Source organism: Numida meleagris, chromosome 4, assembly GCF_002078875.1.
Source record: "Numida meleagris isolate 19003 breed g44 Domestic line chromosome 4, NumMel1.0, whole genome shotgun sequence".
In the NCBI taxonomy this organism is placed as follows: Eukaryota; Metazoa; Chordata; class Aves; order Galliformes; family Numididae; genus Numida; species Numida meleagris.
In genome coordinates, this window is record NC_034412.1 from 22076774 (window position 1) to 22100483 (window position 23710).

The 23710-nt window shown below is 44.3% G+C and overlaps 1 protein-coding gene across 3 annotated transcripts; it reads left to right on the forward strand.

Moving 5' to 3' along the window:
* Positions 210 to 23625, forward strand: KLHL24 (kelch like family member 24). Of its 3 annotated transcripts, none has more exons than XM_021396808.1 (7): positions 210 to 345; positions 9290 to 10277; positions 14775 to 14959; positions 15574 to 15692; positions 16751 to 16939; positions 17374 to 17562; positions 18631 to 23625. In XM_021396808.1, exons 2-7 carry the CDS (start codon positions 9358 to 9360, stop codon positions 18829 to 18831), a joined length of 1803 nt encoding a protein of 600 aa, XP_021252483.1. In that variant the 5' UTR covers positions 210 to 345; positions 9290 to 9357; the 3' UTR covers positions 18832 to 23625. The 3 variants fall into 3 exon arrangements, with proteins under 3 accessions (XP_021252483.1, XP_021252484.1, XP_021252482.1); XM_021396807.1 differs by lacking the exon at positions 210 to 345 and adding an exon at positions 3945 to 4082; XM_021396809.1 differs by lacking the exons at positions 210 to 345; positions 9290 to 10277 and adding an exon at positions 3484 to 4082.

Genomic DNA, 23710 nt, shown 5'->3' on the forward strand with positions numbered 1-23710 from the left:
GGCAGCTTGAGGCCTGCAGGCCTGCCATTCCCCAAGCCTGGTACGCTGTGCTGCGGGCCTGGCAGGAGCTGCAGGGCTGCTGCGAAAGCTCCTCGAGAGCTGTCAGGTCGGGGCTGTGCGATGCATCAAGGCAGCTGTCTGGAATGTAGGGCATTGGGACAGCAGCACAAGGCTGGGCGAGCAACAACGCTTCAGGTTTGGAAATAGTGACAGGCCCTTGGCAGGCTGGTGCCAGGCCAGGAGGAGGAGCCAGGCAGAGCTGCAGGCGGCAGGAGCGAGCGGCAGCAGGCGAGGGTCTGCGGGCAAGGCAAGGGGCGGCCAGCAGCTTGGGGCTGCAGAGAACAGGTAATGGAAGTGTTTGTCGCTGCTAATTATAGAGCTTTAGCCTTAGGAGTGCTACTGTAATGTTGTTTTTTTATTCTACAAATCAATATCTACTTTTTAAATGTGATTTTCCCATTAAAAAGAAAATCAAGAATTCTCATTATGCATTTTTCCATTTCTGTGATTCCTGTCCCAGGGAAAGACAGAGCCAGAGAAATTAATATTCTTGTCAGTGAGCTTTGGTGCTAGAGGAAAGATGGACATTGGGTTTGTCTTAGGAAAACATACATCAATAGCATGAATATAACAACCCTCTGAAGAAATGAGACATATTTGCCTTTTTATTGCTTCCTGCCTACTGAAATGACCTGTTTCTCATTTAACTTCTCCTCCCCTTTTTAAATCACAAAATAGCGTCTCCTACATAAAAGCATTAAATCCAGAAGGCTCAGAAGGCGTTCATACCACATGGACTGTGTGTGGTAGTTTACGCCTTCCACTATTCCTTCAAGATTCAGCAGCATGTTGGTGTGCACTGGCCCTGCAACGTGACTGAGCAATGTTTATTATCGGCAGCTCCCTGCTGACCGATCTGAGTTTTAAGGTCATTTCTGTCTAATGATCCTGCTCACAAATAGGTAGGTAGGGAAGGCTTGGGATCAAAGCGTAAGCCACAGATTTCACAACATTTTCTTGGCAAAACAAGGTGTTGATTTAGCTGCTGGCTGGAATCTGCAGACCTTCATTAAGGTGATCTCCTCGGATGACGCTGATAGCATCTTCCCTCCTGTCTCCATGGGACAGCCCTCGGCCCAGCATCAGCACAGCCTCAGCAGGCACAGCACTGTGAGCAGGTGGGAGCCATTGTGGACCATCTCCTTTACGGGTATCTCAGGCCCAGCAGCAGCACTATTTTTGGCCTCAGAGCAGGTGCCCAGAGCCTTGTTTACAAAGGACGGGTGAGAGGGTGTTGATCCGGGGGGGATTTCGTGTGCTGTTCTGAAGCAGCTGCATCCACGCGGCAGCTGCTTCCACATCTCCCCTGTCCGTCCAAGCGGGGCGGCCGCTGCCTTCAGACCAGGCATGCAGGCCTCCAAAATCATGTTTGCTTGAGGCCTGCCTTACTTTCTGCTTCACTGGTAGACAAAGCTTTTTGCAGTCACTTGTACTGGAGAAGGGATTTATTTAACTTGTGAAGTGCCTGAAGGATTCAGAGATGAAGAGGTGTCCTGCTCCTGCCTATTAACTGGTCCTGGCATTGGCAAATGGTTTAAGAGAGAGCAGCTAAGTGTGGCTGGAGGGCAAAGTTGGAGCTCTGCTGTCTGGTGTCTGTGGCAGAGCGGCACAAGGGAAGGTGTGTGGTGCAGAAATGAGTGCAAAAGAATGGCTGGCCTTGGTGGGGGTGCAAGGGCTGCAGTCGGGCCATGGTGGCCAGGTGGCTGGGATCCTGCAGTGCTGCCACGTGAGCTTGGGTACTTTGCTGCAGGTACCGCCTCATGCTTGAGCTTAGTTGGTGGTTATAGGTGCTATCCGTCTGCCTATTCTGCAGCAACAGCCCCTCAGGTCTTTCCCTGGGTGGATAAAGAGAGCTCAGACAACGCTGTTTCTTTGCTCCAGACAAACCCCAGCAAGTCCCTGTCTTGCTGGGTTAGGCATTGTTTTCATGCTCTCTTGGTGCTGCAAGGGCTGTAAAAAGGAAATAGTTCAGTGTTTATAGCAGCAGTGATGCAATGCTTGTTCTTCTCAGCTTTGGGATTCCACTCCCATAGTCTTCTCCCAGGCCTGGGAGATGGGAGATACTGGGTGGAAAAAGCAGACACCTGCTTTCTGCATGGGAAGACTGTTCCCATGGGCCTTGTTTTGAGACTCTTAGAAGGGGAGAGTGGCTGCTGGGAGGAGAGGAAAAGCAGGGCTGGCTTCAGCCAGGAGCCTTCAGCTTTCCTGTCTGCCTTCACTCCTCATTCCCTTAGAAACCCGGGCTGCATGTGGGCTCTCTGATGACGGTTGCTGCCCTCTGTCCCTGGCAGACTTCAGCCCTACCTGCCTCTGGGTCACAGCCTTCCTCAGGTTGCCTGTGGGGATAGCTGTCCCTCACAGCCAATACTGACCAAAAGAAATAATGGATTTTCTTTGGGCTTTGTGTTCCGTGTGCATTAATCACCTGAGAGCTGCCTGGGCTTTGCTTAATTTTATAAACACCTGATAGCAAGCAAAGGTACTTGCACAGCAGTGGAAAATTCTCAGGGCCGTGCCGGCACATGGCTGCTTAAAATAGTGAATGCCTTCAGCAGGAGGAATGCGCTGACCCGTTTAGGTGGCATTGCTGAGCTGTGTGTGAGAGTGCCTAGCAGTGCTGGGACTCAGACTCAGCACCACCAGAAAAACACAGGGATGCTGTTGGGCATGCGCTAGGATTGCCAATCAGCTTCTAATTTCAGCTGAGAGCCTTCCGATGGCCGGCTGGAGACAGCAACATCCCTGAAAACATCCATCTGAAAATACTGACTTGAATGCTTAACAACAGATTTACATTGTTAAAAAATTATTAACAAAGCTTTACAGAAATGAGCCATCTTTAACACGCCGCAGCTTCAGCTTTCCCCCAGCACACTGCGAGAGCGATGCTCAGCCTGGAACAGCAGAGGACCGGCCCGGTGGGACATCAATACAGCGCAGACCCCCGCCCTCCATCCCTGCTGGCGCTGGCCCTTGGGGCTGGAAGTGCTCAGGTGCAATATGAGCAAGTTATGAAACCACCGATTGCCCAACCAAGATTTTTAATTAATATTTTCATTCTAAGCGCTCAATTTGCCCTCTTCATGGAGGGTACCCTTGCCACGTGCAGTTTGGTCATAGTTGCTTGGGCCAATCCGGGGCACCGCCTCCTCCCGTTTCCCTGCTCAGCTCTGTTCCCCTTAATCCCTCCTCTGTTTCTGAGCTGAGCCGGGCAAGCCTAGACCAGTCCCAGCAGTCAGAAGGGCACATTATGCAGGCGTCTATTTTAAGCAAAACATTTGCCTCAGGCCATTTGCTTTTTAGAGCCACGTTCTTCCTCTGGCCATATGCTTTTAAGATCTGATGCCGCCTTTGTAACAAGAACTTCAGGTTGTTACTTTTTCTATCTTTGGGTACGGCAGTGCATCTGAATGGGGAGCTCCACTGATTGTTTTGCTGATGACATGGTTTGCTTGCAGTGTCCCCGGCAGCAACCAGCAGCGCAGGCTGGGAGTAGCGGGCAGCCTTCGAGGAAGCAGTGACTTGCTGCATCACTCCTGGCATTGCACAAGGCCTCGCTTGGTGCCTGATAATGAGCTTAATTTAGCTCTGCACGTCCCTGCCCTCACCTCGCCTGCTCGGCGCTACGGGCTTTGCGAGAGCTTGTTTGAAGGGCAGAGCAAAAATAGCGCCCGCGCTCCGTGTACATCCCGCAAACAGCCGGGCCGACGGAGTGAGGCGGCTCTGCCGGCGCTGCTGGGCGCACCGCGCCTCAGTGCGGGGATCAGCCGCACCGAAGTCCGCAGCAGCGACCTCCGGGCCTCTCCGCGCCCTGACCCCGAACTACAGCTCCCAGCGCCGCCATCACGTGCCGCGGGTCACGTGCCCGCCCGGCCCCTTTGTTTTGAGCGGCGCTGGCAGCAGCCGGTAGCAGCGGAGAGCTCCGCACCGCACGGCACCGGCCCGATCTCGTGGACGATAGCACCGCGGGACACAGCGATCCCGGCCCGTGCTCGGCTGCTGGTGGCGCCGAAGCCCGGCGGGTGAGGATAGCGGAGAGCGGCGGGAGGGTGCGCGGCGGCTGCGGGACGGGGGCGGGCGGGACCACGGAGCGGCGGTGCCGCAACGAGGAAGAGGCGCTGGGAGCACCGGTATCGAGTCCCGCCGGGCGCTGCGTACCCTGCTACGCCTGCGGGCAGTGGGGCCGGCGGCCGACTTGTAGCGGTCTGGGGTCGCCCGCTGCCGTTTCGTAACCCTGCGTCTCCCCGCGCCCCTCCGTGCCCCGGGGCGGCGGCGCAGCGAGGCCCCGCGGCGCGGATTGGGCGGGGGGCGGGGCGGGGCCGGGTGGCGCGGGGTGAAGGTGAGCTGGAGGGCGCGCGTGCGCGCGGTTGTTTTGGGTTGGGGTGGCGGCGCGCATGCGCGTGAGGCAGCGCGAGGGGCTGGGGACGGCTTCCGGGCAGTGGGGGGACGGGGGGTCGCTTGCGTGTTTGTGCCTCTCCGCCCTGCGGCGCTCCGGGCTCTGTAGTTACCGGCTCCGCGCGGGGACAAAGGGCGGCGATTCCGCCGTGTAAACAGGAAGGTGGTGGTGTGCGCTGGGAGCGGCCTGTGCTTCCGGGCCTGTTTGGGCGCGCGCTCCCCGCGCACGTCCCGCGTTCCCTGGCTGCGGGCGCGGCCTTTCCCCTGCGGCGGTTGTGGCTACGCGCTGCTTGCGCGCGTTGGCGCCTCTACGCGCGGTGCTGCAGCTGCAATGGGCTGATGGCCTCGGGGCACGTGCCCTCCTGGGTGACCTTTCCCCGGCAGAAGGGTCACCCCAGCACTTCTGCACGTGCTGAAGACATTCCTTTTTTTTTTTTTTTTTTTTTTTTTTTTATGGGCTGAGTCATGTATTTTGGATGACTTCCTGCGTTCCCAGTCATGTCAGCAGTATTGTTTTTTTTTTTTTTTTTTTTTTTTTTTTTTTTTGCTGCTTGGTTTTGGGTATTTTTGACCTCAATTAATCATGAGTCTCATGTCCAAATCAGTTCCTGTTTTTGCTGTGTGATTTTAAGGGCACTTGGGCTCTTTATGTGTCATGGCCTTGTTTATTACTGAATCTTGATGCTGGTGACATTGTCTTTTACCTGATGTATTGGCATGCATTGTAACAAATGATTCCTGCAGTGCAGCTAACTGTACCACATCAGTCAGCTCGCTTTGTTTTGGATTCTTATTGACAAGTTATTGGTATTTATCTAGAGGCTTCCATCATTCTGACACTCCACTTCTACTATTAACCCAACCACAGAAAAGAAAAAAAACACTCCCTTGAAACAAACAGCTTTATGTCATGAAGAAGGAAGATAAAACACTGTGTTTGGTTTTTGGTGGAAGGAAAGCTTATGCGTTTTCCTCCACCCTCTGCTGTGGGTCTAGGCGGTGTGCTGCAGCTGGCAGGCTGGGGGCTGGGGTTCTGGCTGCAGTGGCCAGGCAGCAGAGGCAGCGCTGTGGCAGGTGTGTTAGCTGAACAGCTGGTGAGACTCACATTATGCCTATCAGGCTTCAGAAAGGAGAAAGGAAAGAAAGATGAAGAATGGTTTTACTGTTTTGAGTTGCATTCACTGAGGGGTGCAGTTACAGATGACAGGCTTGCACCACTTGTTGCGGGATATCCTCACACAGCCCCATGCAGCCACAGGGAGGTGCTGGTGCTCTGTGCTCTGTGCCAACCTCAGGGCTGCTGCAGGCCCCCAGTGCCTCCTGTCCCTGCCTGTGCAGGTGGCCATGTCCCAGCCATGCCGAGGGACCCAGTGCAGAGGTAACAGGTGTGGGGTGGGCAGCAGCACTCAGCCTCAGGAGCTCCTAAGACTGCACCCTGAGGGTGAGCTGTGAGAGCACACTGGTGCTGCTGCTGGGATCCTTGCTGCTAGCTGGCTGCACGGAGCTGCTGCTGCTCTTCATCCCTTCTGCGCATGGAGCAACTTAGCTCTGTGAGAAAAGGAAACCCAAACCAGCCAGCAAGCTGGTAGTTGTTAGAGCTGGGGATGAAAGGGGGGAGGATAATGCAGCAGGGGAAGGAGGAGTTCAGTGCAATGTGAAGTTGTTTGTACAGGAACCTCACTGATCCAAGGTGTCAGGGCAGAGGTTCTGTGGTCCTGGTGGCCTCTGAATTTGGGCTCCTAACTAGAAGCTATTTCTGAGGGACCTCTGGTGCAGCTGAGCACCCAGGAAGCACAGGCTGTAAGGAAGCAGAGGAACTGTCTGTTAGTGAGCCAGCTGAACTCGGAAATGTGTGTGGGAGCATCTGTGTCAGAGCCAGTTCTTTTGAATGCATGCTCTCTGTGATTTGTTTAAGGTCCTTCCTTGCTGCCACTTCTTCAGGCAAGCAGTTCAATGCGTTTTGTTCGTATAAGATTTCTAGAGCAAGAAGTGCAAGAAGACCATACTTGTGTCTGACAGAGCTCAACATATGACAGTGAGTCAGTAGAGTCATAGAATGGCTTAGGTTGGAAGGGACATTAAAGATCATCCAGTTTCAACCCCCCTGCCATGGGCAGGAACACTTCCCACAAGCTCAGGCTGCCCACGCCCCCATCCAGCCTGACCTCCGGCTCCCACGCTTCTTTGGGCAGCACTGCCAGCACCTCACTGCCCTCAAGGTTAGGAAGAAATTCTTAACATCTAACCTAAATTTCCTGTATTTTTATTTAAAGCTATTTCTCCTTGTCCTATCACTATTGGACTGTATAAAAAGTCAGTCCCCTGCTCATAAGCTCCCTTCAAGTACTGGTGATGGTCCTATGTAAATATTTGCTTCAGCAAATGTACAGAAGTGACTGGACAAAAATTTAATTGTATATTCAAAACAGTAATTTCTTCACTGGGGTTTAATTATTTTTTTCTTCATTGTGTCTTATTTGTGACATTATAATATTTATTCCCTGGAGTAGGTTTTGTTTCGTGGATTTTTTTTTTTTTTTAGTCTCCCAGTTCTTTAAATTGTCAGGGCATTTAAAAAAAGAAAAAAAGAGTAAATACACAAATCGTTTGCTGACCAGTAATTTTGCTATTCCAAGTTTCAGGCATAAGGAAGATAGCACTTCCTCCAGTGAGCTGTCTTAGCCCAAAGGCCTTATTTTAATTTGTTGGTGATGGCATCATGCAGTATCTTTATGTGTCTTTAACTCCTCACAGAAGAAAAAGCCCAGCTCTTTCTTTAACAGTCACAGTTCCCTTCCCTCTCGTGCAGTCTGCTGGTGTCTCATTTGTAACTTCAGACTAGCTTTGTTTTGGAGACTCCATTAACTTGAGGAAAACGATGATTTAAAGCTGTGACACCAGAATCAGTCTTTTAGGGCTTCTATTTAGATTTTTGTAGTTATATTTCCCTTTTCCGCTGCCAGTGCTTCTGCCCGTGTTCCCGTGCTGAGTAGTATGGAATCGATTGCAGATGAAGCTGGGTGTTGCAGCAGAGCTGGTGAGGTGGTGATGGCAGTGGCAGCAGCGGCTGTTCTTGTTCTTGGTTTTTATGTGGCCTGCGTCATTACAGGCAGAATGGTTGGGAAATAAATTCCTCGGACAGAATATCTGTTACAGATCAGGCTGCCTTAATGATGCCTGGTTAGCTGGTTGCCTCAGATAGGTTTTGTTAGTTGTGCTCATTGCAGCAGTGTTTTTCAGACAGTGCAATGACAACTGAACCCGTTTTAATTCAGATTAAATGAAGTATTCTGTAGGATAAGGGAGCCCAATCAAGAATCTACCTTGTAAATATGCATGAAAGATTTTATATGGAAAGTTGAGGAACATCTTTTCTCGGTGAGTAGATAGATGTATAGCATACCTTCCTGGTCTTTGTAGAGATTATGCCTTTTGAAGGTGCTGTGTTTATTTAAGGTAAAAAAGAATGGCTGATTGTGTTCTGTATTAAACAACAGTGCAGGCAGATTTGGATTGGGTAATTGCAGCTTTAAAGGTGCTAGCATGTCAGGAAATAAAATCTGTGTTAGAAACTAATGTTTACTGACTCTCTACATGGGGAACGAAGGAAACCAAAGCATCTCTTGGATTATTTGCAGGAAAAAGTTCCATGAGTTTTAAAATAATTCAGGGCATATTCTCCTAGACATGCACGTAAAAAGAACATGCTTATTGAATGGTATCTGTGTGAGAGACGTGGGCTGTGCTACCCAGCCTGCTGCTGGCCTGGAGTTCTGCTGGACAGTTATCCAGTTCACTTCTAAAGTTCAGGAGTGCCGATGAGCCATATTGCTGCTGGACCTGTTGATCACATTGCTTCTAATATACAGGGTCTGCACAACCTGATGCATTTTCTTCACCTAAAAACACTAGTTTTGGCATTTATTTGCATTTAACTATTTTTGCTAATTCAGTGCTCTGATAGTCTGTACTGGGAGGGACGTTGTACACTGCGTACTTAAAACTGGAAAGTGAGCAATGATTTTGCTAGTAATTGTTTGCTTGTAATTCCTTGGAAAACAGAAAATTTCTCTTTCCTCAGTAAACTTCCCTTGATCTTTAGTTTCAGTAGTTTTATACAAATGTAATTCTCTATTCTGCTTTGCGTATTAACAGTTTACATTCGTTGTTAATTCAAGCTTAGGTTATTAGTGAAGTAATTTCTAGATATGGGGAATGGAAAAGTGAAAACAGTTGTGGCAGTCAAGGCTGTTCATTGAGATAACTGAAGGCTATTGAACACTAGTAGTGTAAGTATTGCAGTATTCACGATACTGGGTGAAGGAGTGATTTATCTCAGCTGAATTTATATATTGCAGATTTCTTTTTTTTTTTTTCCTCCCTTGACCTTTTGATTAGCTTTATTACAGTGTTACAAAGGCTCCAGCTGAAATAAAGATCACGCTTAACAGCGAGATAAGCCCAAGCTCTGGAGCTTTGTGCAGGAGAGCCCTTGGTTTCTGTCAGTAAGGCCATCTGCTGAAGCTGAGGTCCCATTTCACTTATCTTGAGCTCCTGTGCCAGCAGTGCTTGGATGTTCAGAATTTGTCTGCCCTGACACCTCTTCTATGTATAGTATACAAATAGTATTCGGAGTACAGTTTGTATTTAATATGTTACAGATGGCTCTGCCTTGCCCTGCGCAAGGTCACTTGCTCTGTGATATTAGGTCACCCCTAGTAAAGGTGAAAAGTTGCACTGACTGTGTCCGCATGATTGTCTTGGCTATTATTTATTGTGATGAAATAAGTGAAGAACATATCAGACTGACTACTGAAGTGTTTTAATTTTTCAGACCATAGCACTGTGGAGGAGAAACTCAGCAAACTTTTCTCAATGACTCTATAGCCAACTGATGTAACAATGGTACTAATATTGGGACGCAGACTGAATAGAGAGGATAGTGGGATACAAGATTCCCCTGCAACCAAGCGGAAAGTTTTTGAAATGGACCCAAAGTCGTTGTCAGGCCCTGAGTTTTTTGACTTCTCCTCGGGATCATCGCATGCTGAAAGCATTCTGCAGATCTTCAATGAGTTTCGAGACAGCCGGCTGTTCACAGATGTCATTATTTGTGTGGAGGGCCGGGAGTTTCCCTGCCACCGTGCGGTGCTCTCAGCCTGCAGCAGCTACTTCAGAGCTATGTTTTGCAACGATCACCGAGAAAGCAGGGAGATGCTAGTGGAGATCAATGGCATTTTAGCTGAAGCTATGGATTGCTTCTTGCAATATGTGTATACTGGCAAGGTGAGAATCACTACAGAGAATGTGCAGTATCTCTTTGAAACATCAAGCCTCTTTCAGATTAGCGTTCTACGTGATGCCTGTGCCAAGTTCCTGGAAGAACAGCTGGACCCTTGCAATTGCCTGGGCATCCAGCGCTTTGCAGACACACATTCACTCAAGACGCTGTTCACCAAGTGTAGGAATTTTGCACTGCAGACATTTGAGGACGTGTCCCAGCATGAAGAGTTCCTCGAGCTGGGCAAAGATGAGCTTATTGATTACATTTGCAGCGATGAACTGGTGATCACGAAGGAAGAGATGGTGTTTGAAGCTGTCATGCGCTGGGTGTACCGGGCGGTTGATCTGCGAAGACCAGTGTTACATGAGCTGCTAACACATGTCAGGCTCCCGTTGTTACACCCCAACTACTTTGTTCAGACTGTGGAAGTGGACCAGCTGATTCAGAATTCCCCAGAGTGCTATCAGCTGCTGCACGAAGCCAGGAGGTACCATATCCTTGGGAATGAGATGATGTCTCCCAGGACTAGACCACGCAGGTGAGGAAATAGGTGTTTTTTTTTTTTAATATGATTTGATACATGCTTCCAGAAAAAAGGTTCTTTGCAGATGATCTCATTTTGCATTCTGGAGCGCTGCATTTATACTTGCGCACTTCCCCACCAGATGAGGAGCCCACACATGCCTAGAAAATAGAAATAAGGGAGGTTTTTCACAGATAAGTGAAGGTATTCTACATTGCAAGTGAAATATTTTTCAAAGGTTAATGTTTTCTTGATGTTATCTTATTTCATGCAGTGGCAGCATCTTAAAAATAACTTGCTATGCTATAGCAAGTAAACAGTTCCATTTCCTGACTGTCTTTCTTTTTTGCAGCAGTCATGTAAGAGTACAGTGTGTTACAAACCATATGGATGGCAATGTATATACAGAGCGTTTACTTGTTACATTGTAAAATGCTCTGTAAAATTGCAATAGAGAAGAGAACAACAGGTTCTTAACTATAAAGATGTCAACGGTTTACGGGCGTTCGGCCCGGTTCCGTGACGAAGGGGGTGGGGACCCACAGGCCCACGCCCTGGGAAAAGGGAAAAGGAAAAAAAAAAAGGGTAAGGAGATGGCCCTGAGAGCAAAGAACAGCGGCAACAATCTGAGGAGAAACAAACTAATTTACTAAATAAGACATCGGAATGCAAAACAACACACTATAATACAATATATTTACAATTTAAGCTGATAAATCCAATACGGAGAGAGAGAATGTCCCAAAATCAAGGTAGGCCTTACTCTACTACTGACGATAAGACGGCTGGAGAGCGAGGTGCTGCCAAGATGAGAGACGGCGGAAAAAGGGACGAGGTCTCGTGATCTGCAAGTTTTTATACTGCGAGCTTTTATCTTTTCCTTCCGGCTGGAAAATGGTAACAGAGGAGCAAAGTGCTGTGGGGAATGTAGTAGTCCTTCTCTTGTGAGAACCAGGTACATTCACTACATGATGTTATGATGTGGAGTACCAATAACCGAAAATCATAAAACCATGACAAAAGAAATAATATCTTTCATTTTTAAAGAATTATGAAACAGTTCCTGAAATATTTCATGCTTATTCCATGACATTTTAATAATCCAGAATTACTGCTATGTAATGGTGTGTTACAAAAATACAAACGGTGACTGAATTTGCAAGAGGAAGACAATTAATGGCCAATGGTGGTTATGATCTTTCCCCCCACCCCAAGTATTTTCCCTGTAGAAGCCTTACCTCTACATGGTAGCTGACACGATGGTTTATCATTACTTCCAGCTGATTTAAACTGCGGTTTTAAAATTAGGTGCCCTGTGAAGGTGATGCTCATTATGAGCTCCCTGGAGTCCCACTGTCAGGTTTTCAAAGCTGTGCAGTGCCGTGGAGGGTCTGGAAGCTTTTGGTTTGCTGAAGTTCGGAAGCTGGGGAATACTGGTTTCTGAGGTGTTCCCTGAGTTGGGTCTGAGGGAGCTGTGGCGATGTCTCCATAGCATTCCAGTTTGTAAATGACATACCTTGCCTAATACAGGTGATTTCAGGCTGCCTCGTGTTTCTTCCCGCTGGGCCTAATAAGCAGCAACGTGGATCTGAGTAGGCAGGAACGAGAGAAGTCATTTAAAGAGAGAAAAGCTGGCTGGCCTCCCAGCAGGAATTATTTCCCCTTTTCCTAGATTACATTCGTGGAATAGTTCTTTGTCATTTGTTTCTGCCTATTTGTTTGCCTATTTGTTTTGGTTGCCTATAGCAAAAAGAGGTGATGTTTTAAAGCAGTTACCAGGTCTCCCCTTGCCCATTTTTTCATCACAGCTTTTCTGGGTATTTCTTCAAGGTTTGGGAAACGGAGGACATTGGAGAGATCTTTTCATTCTTGAGTTCCTCCAATTCCTTTTTTAATATAAACCCTTTCTAAAAGGAAATAGGCAGTAGCATCAGAATCTCCCAAGCAAGTGTTTTGACTGAAACTTATGGAAATGAATTATGATTCCTTGTATGGATATGTATGTAGTTAGGGATAAAGTGAGGTCTACCCACTTCTTAAAAGACCAGCGTGGATTGGATTTTCACAGTTGTTTTTTCCTCTTACTTTTGGAAGCTAGTGAAGAGGTACCTGAAGCACACAGTTTAAAACATGGGGTGACCAGCTCGCTGTTTCAGTGCTGTATGCCTCTAGACACTGCGAACAGACACAGAAGGTCCTGCTGGAAGTTCTTTGCAGTTGTGTACTTGCAATGACATAGTGACATCTTAAGGCTGAATTTCTCTTGTACCCTGCTGGCTGTGTTGCACAGCAGGTCTGCAAGTGCTGCTCAAGCAGTGAGCAGTAACAAATTTCCATATGCAAAAAAAAAACAAAACCCACCAACCAAACCAAAACCACCAACCAGGCTTCTGCTGCTCTGTGGTTTAAATTATCTTTAGCTTTTCATGTTCCCATGAATTCTTCTATCACTCAGTTATCAGACAGCTTTAGAGGAACTGCATGTTCTCTTTAACTGGTAAGAAGTTGCTACAATTCTGTATGTTTTGACGCATCTTTTTTGGCTACTTTTAGTAATTTGGCCAAAGAAGGTGGGTGGATCAAAGGAAGTGACTTTTTATTTCACTTGACATTTGTCTTTCCGTTCGCTACACAAGTCAGTACACAGGAGAAGCTATATGTACCAGGAGCCTTGTGATTTGTCTCCCAGACTTAAGATGGTTTTGAATGGAATCTCTTTGAATTACTGGAGGTTCTTCAGTCCAGCTGACACAGTGGTCGTTGACACTGTCCCCTAGGCCAAAGGCCTGCTTGCAGCTTGGCACCCCTTTGAAAGCTGCTTCAGGAGTGCAGTGGATTACGTGATGCTTTTAACTGTCTTCCGCTCCCTTTTGTCCATTCTCTCACCACCTTGTAACTAGAGGGTCCCCCCTTGAACTTCAGGGCCTGTTCTAGTTCACCTCTGTTCCTCTGCTCATGCTGTTTCCTCTGAGGGCTGTCGGAAGGACACCCTGTGCCACTGCTTCACATCCTGTCTGGGAATCACAGCATCTTCTAACCTCTGTTTGCAGATAGTTCGTTTGGAACTAACTTTAAAACCTCTATAGTGCAAGACTTGTTCAAGGTGATGGAACAGAGAAAGTATTTCTTAATTGAAGAAAACATACCACTATGTAGGCACTAAGCCTTTTAGAAGATGTTTCCTTTACTTTGGATTTAAAATATTGTACTAAACTAATATCCCCTTTAAAGAGCACAACTCTCATTGCAATTCATAACGAGCCCTCTCCAGTCAAAGACTTTTTGTTCAGCTAATTTGAAAGTAAATGTTGACATTCCGGTACAGTAAGCTTTTCAGTAAGTAGAGGGCTTGGTTCTAATCTAAAAAGTAATCTGCAGACAAACACCTTTTCAGCATGCAGTTAGTTGATATCTAGGCTTGCCTCTAGGCAGGTTGTGAGATTAATAACTTGCTCTTAAGAAAACTTTTCTTTCCCTGGGTAATGCCTTAGAGGGACAGAAAGTTTTCCTCTCCTGCCTTTTGGGAGATTCTTTTCAAGCTGTTTCTTGTAGAAATGAATACATCATATAAATAAACACACAAAAACCAAGAACCAGCATCACTTCAAAGCTGAGCAGCAGCAGAGAGTGTTCTTCTGTCTAGTTCAGGTGCGTAAAGTGCTTCCACAGATACAAATCCTCACTGTATAATCTTTTTTACAGTGCCTTTTCAATTTAACCTTTGCCTTTGTGTAAGATAGAAGAGTATATTTTATTTATTGTGTGAGGTGACAAGGAGGTGGAAGAGCTAAATAGTTTTGTGATGCTTCAAAACAGGGAAGTTGTCAGCAGGATTTATAAACTAATGTATGTATGCATGAGTTCACATATTAGGAAATCTGGGCACAGATCATATGAGTTTTAGCTCAAATGCAGTCATGAAGCAGGGTTTTTTCTTTGGTTTTGAGACAGTGCAGTACTCAACAGTGATATGAATGGGATCTCTCTACTCATGAGGATCAAGGTTAAAGCACAGAACAACAGTGAGGCTTCCTAAAAATAAATCTTGCATTATTTTATTTGATTACTAGACAGCAGTCCTTGAAATAACTGTATCAGCATGAAGTTCTTTAAATGCCCTGAGAAGAAAGGGTTTTGAGAAATGTTTGTAATTATATGTTGGGGAGAAGGAATAAAATTCACTCCTAATTTAATTTGCTTGTGGAAGACGGTTGATTCTCTGCATTCAAATGTGAGTTAAAGTATAGTGAATTTTTCTATTACTGTGAACACAGTGTATATATATATATATATATAATGCAGAAGCATCAGGTCAGAAGGAGAATGAGAGTGTGGAACAATATAAAGGTTTTGCAGACTAATGCTTACTTTCAGAGTTCTAGTTTTCATTTTAGGCTTGAATTTTTCTGACTCTGTTTTTTTTTTTCCAAACAGTTTTTGAAGACATTGTTATTTGGTTTCCATATACTGATAAGCACCTCTTACATCTTAGTTTTGTTTTCTGTTTTTTAGATCAACTGGTTATTCTGAGGTGATAGTTGTTGTTGGAGGCTGTGAAAGAGTTGGAGGGTTTAACTTGCCATACACCGAGTGCTATGATCCTGTAACAGGAGAATGGAAATCACTGGCCAAACTTCCAGAGTTTACCAAGTCTGAGTATGCAGTGTGTGCTCTACGGAATGATATCCTTGTTTCAGGTGAATAATCCTTGCAATTCCTCAAATTTCAGCACCTGAGTTGGTGATCCATTTATGACAGCCTTTTGCAGTATTTTCCAGATACCCCTCATTCAGTCTTCTAGGAAGGGTAGATGGTATCTAAGCCATCGCTGTAGCATATCGAGTTCTGTATGTTAGTTTAAGCAAAGAATCTGTCTCCTCAGGTTTGTAGTACCGTTGCCATTTGAGCAGTATGTAAAATGAAGGAGATAGGCGTGAGGATCAAAGAGGGAGGAATGGCTTATGTTAGCAATGTGCCCCAAGGCACAGCAACAGTTAAGATTCCTGTTTTGATTCTCTTGTCCTGGTAGTAACACTCAAGGAAGTCTGAAAAGCATGGGCAAAATCGATTAAGATGCATTCTCATCTCAAGGAATAATCTAACGTGATATCAGCAGATTGCTGGGAAAGGTTTGCAGAAGGAAAATAACTTACTCCATGTTTTCATGTTTTGAAATCCTCTGAAACTGACTTTATCAGTCAAGTATAAAATGAGTATAATTCCATTGCCCCCTGTAGAGGGACACTATAGTAGCTGACCTTTCTCGTTCAGGCATTAATTTAGTCAGATTGGCATATTTTTGTTTTTAAAGGTGGAAGAATCAATAGTCGGGATGTATGGATTTATAACTCTCAGCTTAACATTTGGATCAGAGTTGCCTCCTTAAATAAAGGCAGATGGCGTCATAAAATGGCTGTTCTTCTTGGTAAGGTAAGTACGTTTATAATTCCTTCAGCTGGGATGTTTCATGTGAATAAGAAAGTAGTTGAGAAAACATACGTACATGCTTAGTATTACCTTGTTGCATGTCCCATTATATCATATTTCGGATGCTCAAATAAAGTAATATCTAAGTAATTGTACTCTTGATCCGTCAGTCACTTTCCATGGAACTGAAAATCTTCAAGGTGTTTTTTGTGAATTTTCTGTCATCAAACTGTCTTAGCTGTAAGAAGCATTTTTTTTTTTTGCAAGCAAAGACATATCAGACTTTGCCTGTATTTAAAAAGTGTTCTCAAATTTAAAATGGTTTATGCAGCTTTAATGAAAAAGCAATACTGCTTTGTCCTCTCTCTGTTCTTTTATTTTATAGTGAAATTAACCAGCTGTATTACTGTAAGGAAATGACGATTTTTTGCTGTATTTATGCCTTAATATGAAGCCAGAAGTTGGGATCAGCTGACTCCATTAATGAAAGTTAGGGAAGGGCTGTGTGTGGTGTCCCTTGTAGTAAGTTCTAGATATGCAGCAAGCAGAGAAAAGAGGGCAGGCACAATTAATAATGAGATCTGCTTCTTGAATCTGAGAGATGCCGCAGGAAAGAAAAGAGTGGCTTACAAACTGAGAAGAAGTTCTTCTGTAAGGAAGCAGAAAAAAGTAAAAGAGAAAAGCAAAGGTGCGTTCTAGTGCACTTCTGCTGTTGCTCCTGCTGAATGTAGCCTTTCACAAGCAAAATGCCAAGAAATGCCTTCTTTTAACGTGCCATTCAAATAGTGGGTTTCTATTTCTGTTTTATAATAGTATGCTTTGGATGTCTGTTTGCAGTGTCCTTCCACGCTGTGACTAAATGGAAACTCTATTGAAACTCTTTAACTATTATTTTCAGGTCACGTTCTTCTTCCATATAATAAACGTATACTTTTTTACAAAAGTATCCCTTCATGTGAAAACCAAAAAAAAATCAGCATTTCTGCAGCATTAATTTCATATTAAAATGTAATAAGAACTTTAAAAATGAAACAATGATAGTTTCTCACCTTTTTGCCTAGGTATATGTCGTTGGAGGATACGATGGGCAAAACCGCCTCAGCAGCGTGGAGTGCTACGATTCTTTTTCCAATCGATGGACAGAGGTGGCTCCCCTTAAAGAAGCTGTGAGCTCTCCAGCAGTCACCAGCTGCGTCGGCAAACTGTTTGTGATTGGGGGTGGTCCTGATGACAACACATGTTCTGACAAGGTCAGTGAACTGCTTGCATCTCTTCTATCCATACCAAAGAGAAATGCTGGTTTGAAAATGGATCGTGCAGAGATCTGTTTTAATTGGTTTTGAATGGAGTATGGAATTATAAAAATACAAAAATACATGGCAGGAAACAGTAACTCATTAATATGCTGTTACTTTGAAGCCAATGACAGTCTTCATGACAGAAACCAGACATTAAGTGTACTATGTGAGTCTTAAACCAAGCTGTTTGGAAAACGGTGTTGAATACAGACTATACAAAGAGACTGTTGATGCACGTGCCTATATTTACATTTTCTTCATTTTTTTGGTGAGGTTTTGCCCAGCAGATACTGCTTCCTTCACTGTCCATGTTACAAACTCTGTGGGTGTGCCACACTATAATTTTGGTTGGGCTTTGAATCTGAAATGCATGTCTTTGTTTTCAGGTTCAGTCTTATGATCCTGACACTAATTCTTGGCTGCTCCGTGCAACTATCCCTATCGCAAAAAGATGCATTACAGCTGTATCTTTAAACAATCTGATCTATGTTGCTGGTGGGCTTACCAAGGCAATATACTGCTATGATCCAGTTGAGGACTACTGGATGCACGTACAGAATACGTTCAGCAGACAGGTAATAAACACTGCAAGGCCTGTAGACATTTGAAAGATATTGATTTACATGAATATCTTTATAGGAAATTAATAGAAACTTATTTAAATCTGGTAAAATTGCATCTCTGGATTCCATCCTTGCTTTACTTCTTCATCTTTATAATACAAAACCTCACATAAGGGACTATAAGCTAATAGTTTTTAAGATGAGAGCCAGTGTTAGCTAGCCCAGTCTTTGAGAGCAGTTACTGTTGAAGAAGAGTGTAACAGTGTAAGGATAACATTTCAAGTGTCTAGAAATTGATCTGTGTCAAGCTCTGTTATGTTTTTTATAGACTGAAAATAGTAATTTTCTTATAATTCATTTAAAACTTCAGTATTTTTTGTTGCATTGAAAGGCTTTAAAGTGTGGATAAAAGATACTGTGCAGCACAGAAAGTATCTGACTTGAGCAGTGAGAGCCACTTCAGTATATGGAACACTTAACAGCATGTTATCCCCCTCAGTAATAAAGTGTATATGTGTGTTGAATCACTTTTCCTTGTTTTTTAAATATCCGTCAATCACATCCTCTTCTGAGATTTGTACTTTTTCCAGTCCTTCCCTATTTTCTCACTATTTTCTGTTCTGTTCCCTATTTTACTTTCTTTGTTGCAAGTAAGACATAGTGTTGTCATTTCTCTATTTTCTTAGTCATTACCCTTTTTCTCTCCTTGTCTACTCCTCCGAAGTGTTCTTTTTTCTTTCCTGCCTACTGCAGTCCTGAAATCCTCTGCTTCCCTCCTGCCTTTATCTCAGATATGTGAATGGTCATCTCTGAGTACAATATTCAGCTGTACTCCACTGCATCCTTTGTGCAAGCTACACAAAGTAAAGGCTTGGACCTGAATCAGCCCCTTCTGTAGGATTGTCGCTGCTTTCTCCATGCCCTATGCTTTCTGCGCTGGCCCTTTGAGAAGGGAATAGTATAGACCAGTCTGTTTACAAACAGTAGTCACAATGCTGTCCTTTTACTAGGGTGGACATGTGTGAATTGAAATTTCTCTCTTTCAAATAGTCACGTCTTCCTTTGTGTATTTTGAAACAGGAGAATTGTGGCATGTCTGTGTGTAATGGAAAAATATATATCCTTGGTGGAAGACGAGAAAACGGTGAAGCCACAGACACTATTCTTTGCTATGATCCTGCAACGGGCATTATCACAGGAGTAGCAGCCATGCCCAGGCCAGTATCGTATCACGGCTGTGTGACCATTCATAGGTATAATGAAAAAGGCTTTAAACTGTAATTTTTTTTGGAGGAGAACTAAAAAAGAAGATGATGGCATGAATGAATCCAGTGGTCTGCTGCAAGACTGATTTAAAAATCTGAAAGTGGGAAAATGCCCTTTCCCTACCTAAGTGTCATAAAAAATTGTATCTTGTGCCTTTTGGGGAAGAAAAAAAAAAAGGGTTAATTTAAGTTAAACTAGTCTCTAGTCTACGAATCTATCTAGTAACCAGACTATGCTGTACTAGTGATCAGATGGTTGTCCTATGAGTGTTTAGTAATTAAATCTTGGAAGCTTTGTAGGGAAAGTGCCTTCACAGGTGCTTGTGCCTGTGTCCTAAGTAGTGATACCTACAAGGTGTTTCAGGTCCTGCTAATTGGAAAAGTACATTGGCAAGTAAATCTCAAAGAACTATCTTGGATAATTACCTTCATTTAAGAAAAAAAAAAAAAAACAACTTATATAATTACAATTCATATGCAGTGCATTCTTACAAGCAGATTACTTGGCTTAACCAAATAGATTTTATTTCAGATCATGCATGGTTTGGGATTTAAAGGAAAAGCAAAAAAAAATACAAAAAAGAGACTAAGCTACATAGGACAAATATTAGATAAATGTTTTTCTCTGAAGAAGAACAGCAACATCTTGGTTGTTTTGTGAGCCAACTGCAGCGAGGACTATGTACCTTAACGCTATGGACCTTATTCATAGTGTTGTTAAATGCTTACCAGAAGTGCACGGCTACATAACATGGAAAACTAATGACTACTGGGGTGTAGGTTTGCCTCTGTGAAACAAACTTGGGATCCCAGTTTTTAAATTCCTGAATAGTATAGATGAAGTCGGAAAGTTACTGGGTTCACTCCTTGCTCACTGTGAAGCGTCTCTAAACTACTCAAGGAATAAAGAAGAACGAACTCTGGATTCTACTGCTTTTCATAATGGCGCTATAAATGACCTAGTAGTAGAGGCATAGACTCGGTCTGTTTCATACAGTGAATAGATAGGTATTCAACATCTGTCGTTGGCAGAGATGATTCAGTTACCTACAAAGTACGTCTTGGTCTTTCTTCAGACAATCGCTTCAGTGCAATTCAACTACTGCAAAAGCTGCTTGGCTACAGATCAGGAGTTCTGGGAAGGTCCTTCATGTCACTAGAAAAATAGCTGTGGAGCTGTCCACGTAGCCATGAGAGGGTAACTCCAACATAACATGTTTTGGCTCATTTTGAAGCCTGCAAAGCACGTGTATTTCAACCCAGATTTCCTTAGTAAAGGTATTTCTTTAAAGTCCTCTTTATATTTCTGCACTTGGTCTCATATGCAACTGTACAGCTGAGGCACAAGTTCATGAAAACTGAAATAGCACTTGAGAGCTGGAAAATGAATAGGATTTTCTATTCATCAATTTCCTATTAGTCACCAGAAAACTTGGGAACTCCCTTTCAAAGGATTTCTGAGGACAGCAGCCAGTAGGGAAGTTGGTCAGTGCCGGGGCAGAGAAAAACATACAGTTTCTGCCGAGGCAAGCTGGCCTGTGTTCTGGTGTCCGTGCTTACTCAGGAGGGTGAAAACATGCACCATCTCTGGAACGCTGTTTGTTCCACTGGACTTTCTTCACCATCTTTGTTTCTTCATGAGATGGGAATTCTGACCCTCAGTGAAGCTATGCCAAATTGGGAGTCATCGTTTTCAGTGCCGTGTTGTCATGGCTTTTAAAGAGCACTGGGAGCTGCACTTTGTGATGCATTAACTTGCAACCTCAGGAAAGGACACAGATTTCAGTTTCTGGCTGAATACCAAACACTGCTTTGTATATGTAAAGAATATTGATAAAATACAAAATTCTGCATATCAATGATGTAATTAGGAAATGAACCCTATGTACATTCATATTGCCCTAAAAAGGAAGCCATTTGGTAACCTAAGACAGAACTTAGATAAATGGAATCCTTTTCTAAGTTTCTTGTCTGCTGAGTGATGTTCAAAAAGGTTATTTTAGTACCTCTGAATAAGGTCCACTGATAGCGATGGTAATTGCCCAGTAACTGATAAAATATACTAACACTGTATATAACTTGTGCCATCATTGTAAATGAAAATGTAAAAAATGATAGGAGCACTTCATTAGAGATGCAATTTGAAAAATATTCTTCCTTCCTTTGACTTCCTTCATGTTTATATTAAGATTTGTGATGTTGATTGTCATGCTAAACTGTTTCTAAGTGTTCTTGATTCAGTGTCATTTATGTATAGGTATCCTCTAGTCCGTTTACAATACTGCACTACTCTGTAAATAGTGAAGTACTGCTTTTTATGGTTTCAAAAATTCAGTTTAGAGTTGCATTGTATTTTCTTAACAAATTATGTACCGTTACCTATTATTTTTGAAATTGCAAGTGCTGAATGAACTAGTAAATGCAGAAATGTAGATGTAGAAGAAGACTTATGCTTACAGTTCTTGGGAACTGTATGCAAAGCCAGACTGTTAGGCTTTGAACAGTGCTAGAATGGCAGTTATTCATGTAGTTATTTCCTTAGAGCAAGCAGACACGTTCTTCTTGCTTTTTGAGTCTGTAATCTGCACTTACGACCTGCTCTCTTAGAACTGTATTTTTAGGTGTACTAGAAGAGAACAATTCAACCATGTTTCCAGAAGGATATGTTATTTAGGAGGTTGCATTCCTGAGGCACTTGTTCTCTGATGCATTTCACTTAGCTATAGGTGGATTCAAAGCTTAAACCTTGTCTCTCACACTGACTGCAGTTTGTGGTTGAGCCAATTGATTTTTTTGTTTGTTTTCCTCCTCAGCCAGGGGAGAAAACTTTGAATGTCTTCCACCATAAACAATAGATATGCATCATAAATGGTAATAGGTTCAGCAGCTCCAAAGCAGTGCTGTCAGCATAACTGTCCAGAGGGATCGGGTCTTTCCGAAGTCACACCTAGGTGCAAATATTAAGAGCTGTCTAATATCTTCCTCCATTAAACAGTTAATTATCCATTACTTATTTCACTCTTAAAAAGAAAATAAATTTTTTCCTTCTGTATTTTGATGTCCACTACATCCTGTTCCAAAGTTCATGACATATGTCCTTCCAGTCTTAGCAATGTGATGTAAACTGAAAAGAAAGTTGTTTCTTTTCATCCTGGCTTTGGGCAAGGTCTGTATGGAAAATGTGAGTGTAACTGGTGCCTTTCTGCTTGTAGCTAGCCCGTGTGTCCCGTTGTTCCTCAGCTGTCAAGCATACAGCACGGCCTGGTAGTCAGTCAGTTTAGCTGTAGGCTCTGTTCTTGTTTGTGCCTATATAAGCATCATTTGTGGATTCTCTCCTGTTTGTACCATTAGACAGCTCCTTTCCCAGTGTGAGCCTGGTACCTTTTGTGAATTAAGCTCTGTGCTTTCTAGTTTATAGCACCATAAGTCCAGAGTTGTACTGATTTATTTTTTAATTGGCACCAGTACAGCTCGCACCAAAGTTTGCTCATTTCCACTGTGAAGCACAGATATGTTTAATGAAAATGATGCTGATACGGATCTCTTTTATAAGTCACTCAAGCTTTTTAAACAGGATTTGTAACCCTGCAGTGTCAGAGAGGCTGATGGTGTAGGGACAGGAGGTGCTAACCGTGACAGAGAAGTTGGGCAGGACACTGCTGGCTGCTCCAGCTTCTTCCTTGAGTAGTTGAGTTCCCCTATGGTAGTGGCTGCAGTTGTGGTCTCCAGTGTCCCTTGGTGCAGGCACAGCAGTGCTTGAAGCTCTCCTTCTTGGGTAGGTGAAGCTGTGAACTCGGCCCTGCAGGGAGAGACCAGAGAGAAGTTCTTGGGCTGAGGGATGGCAGAAGGAGGAGCAGAAATGTGCCTTTCACTGGCCTTGCTGAATACAGGGCATTCTGCATGTCCATGCGGTTTGCAGTTCTGGATGCTGAAACTCGGTTAAAAATGTTTCATGCTTGTCAACTTTCCTAACTTGGAAGGATGCGTGCTTGGGTGAGGTCTTCTAGCAGCAGCACTCAGGAAGGGTAGAGGTTTGTTTTTCTTACTTGCCTGACAGGGCAAGTGGAGCTTTTAGGCCACCACTGAGGATGGCATAAGCCACTTCAAGAGCATTAGGGCTCAATCACTGTGAGGTGACAAGAATGTTTGTCTGAATGGGGGTCCACCCATGCAAGAATGACTGTTTTATTTGTTCTAACACATGCTCTGTGCATGCTCCTAGCTGTCCCCACGTTCTCCAAATGCACAGCCCTGAGTGAGGTACTGCCCCAAACAGGAATGGGTCTTTTTTCTGCTCAAGTGACTGTGTGTCTACCTGTGGGTGTGGCGGTTTACAATGGCACTGTTACAAGTGATGCACATAAAAGCCCCTGTGTACAGTGTGCTGATACTGTAATTATGGCTTCCTTTGTACTGAGTTCCAAAGAAAGAGTTTGCTAATTTTGAAAATCTCCGTGCCTTGAATTTGTGTCTATTTGTCTGTCGTGGAGAAGAGTTTGGATTGCTCCTCCTGGCCTTGGTCAGGGCCAGCTGCTGCTGTTCTTCTGGGAAAGAGAAAATCTGCCACCCGTTAGCAAGAAGCACGGCACGACCTTTGTTTGGAGTACGTAGAAGATGCTTCCGTTACGGCAACGCCATGGCGGATGGAACCGAGGGACAGCAGCGTTTTTTTTCTCTGCCGCTCCGCGCAGGGGAGCCCGGGTCAACCCGCGGCGTGCGGGGCTTTCATGGTTGTGCTGGCGGTTCTGTAATGTAGCACCGTTGCAATAACATTTACCTATTGCATTTTAAATATATTTCTTGCATAATTCTTTGGACTTTTTTTAAGTTCAATGTACCTAATAAACGTTTGCCTTTGGAATAGCTGCCTATGCCGCCTTTGGGGGGCGGGGAAG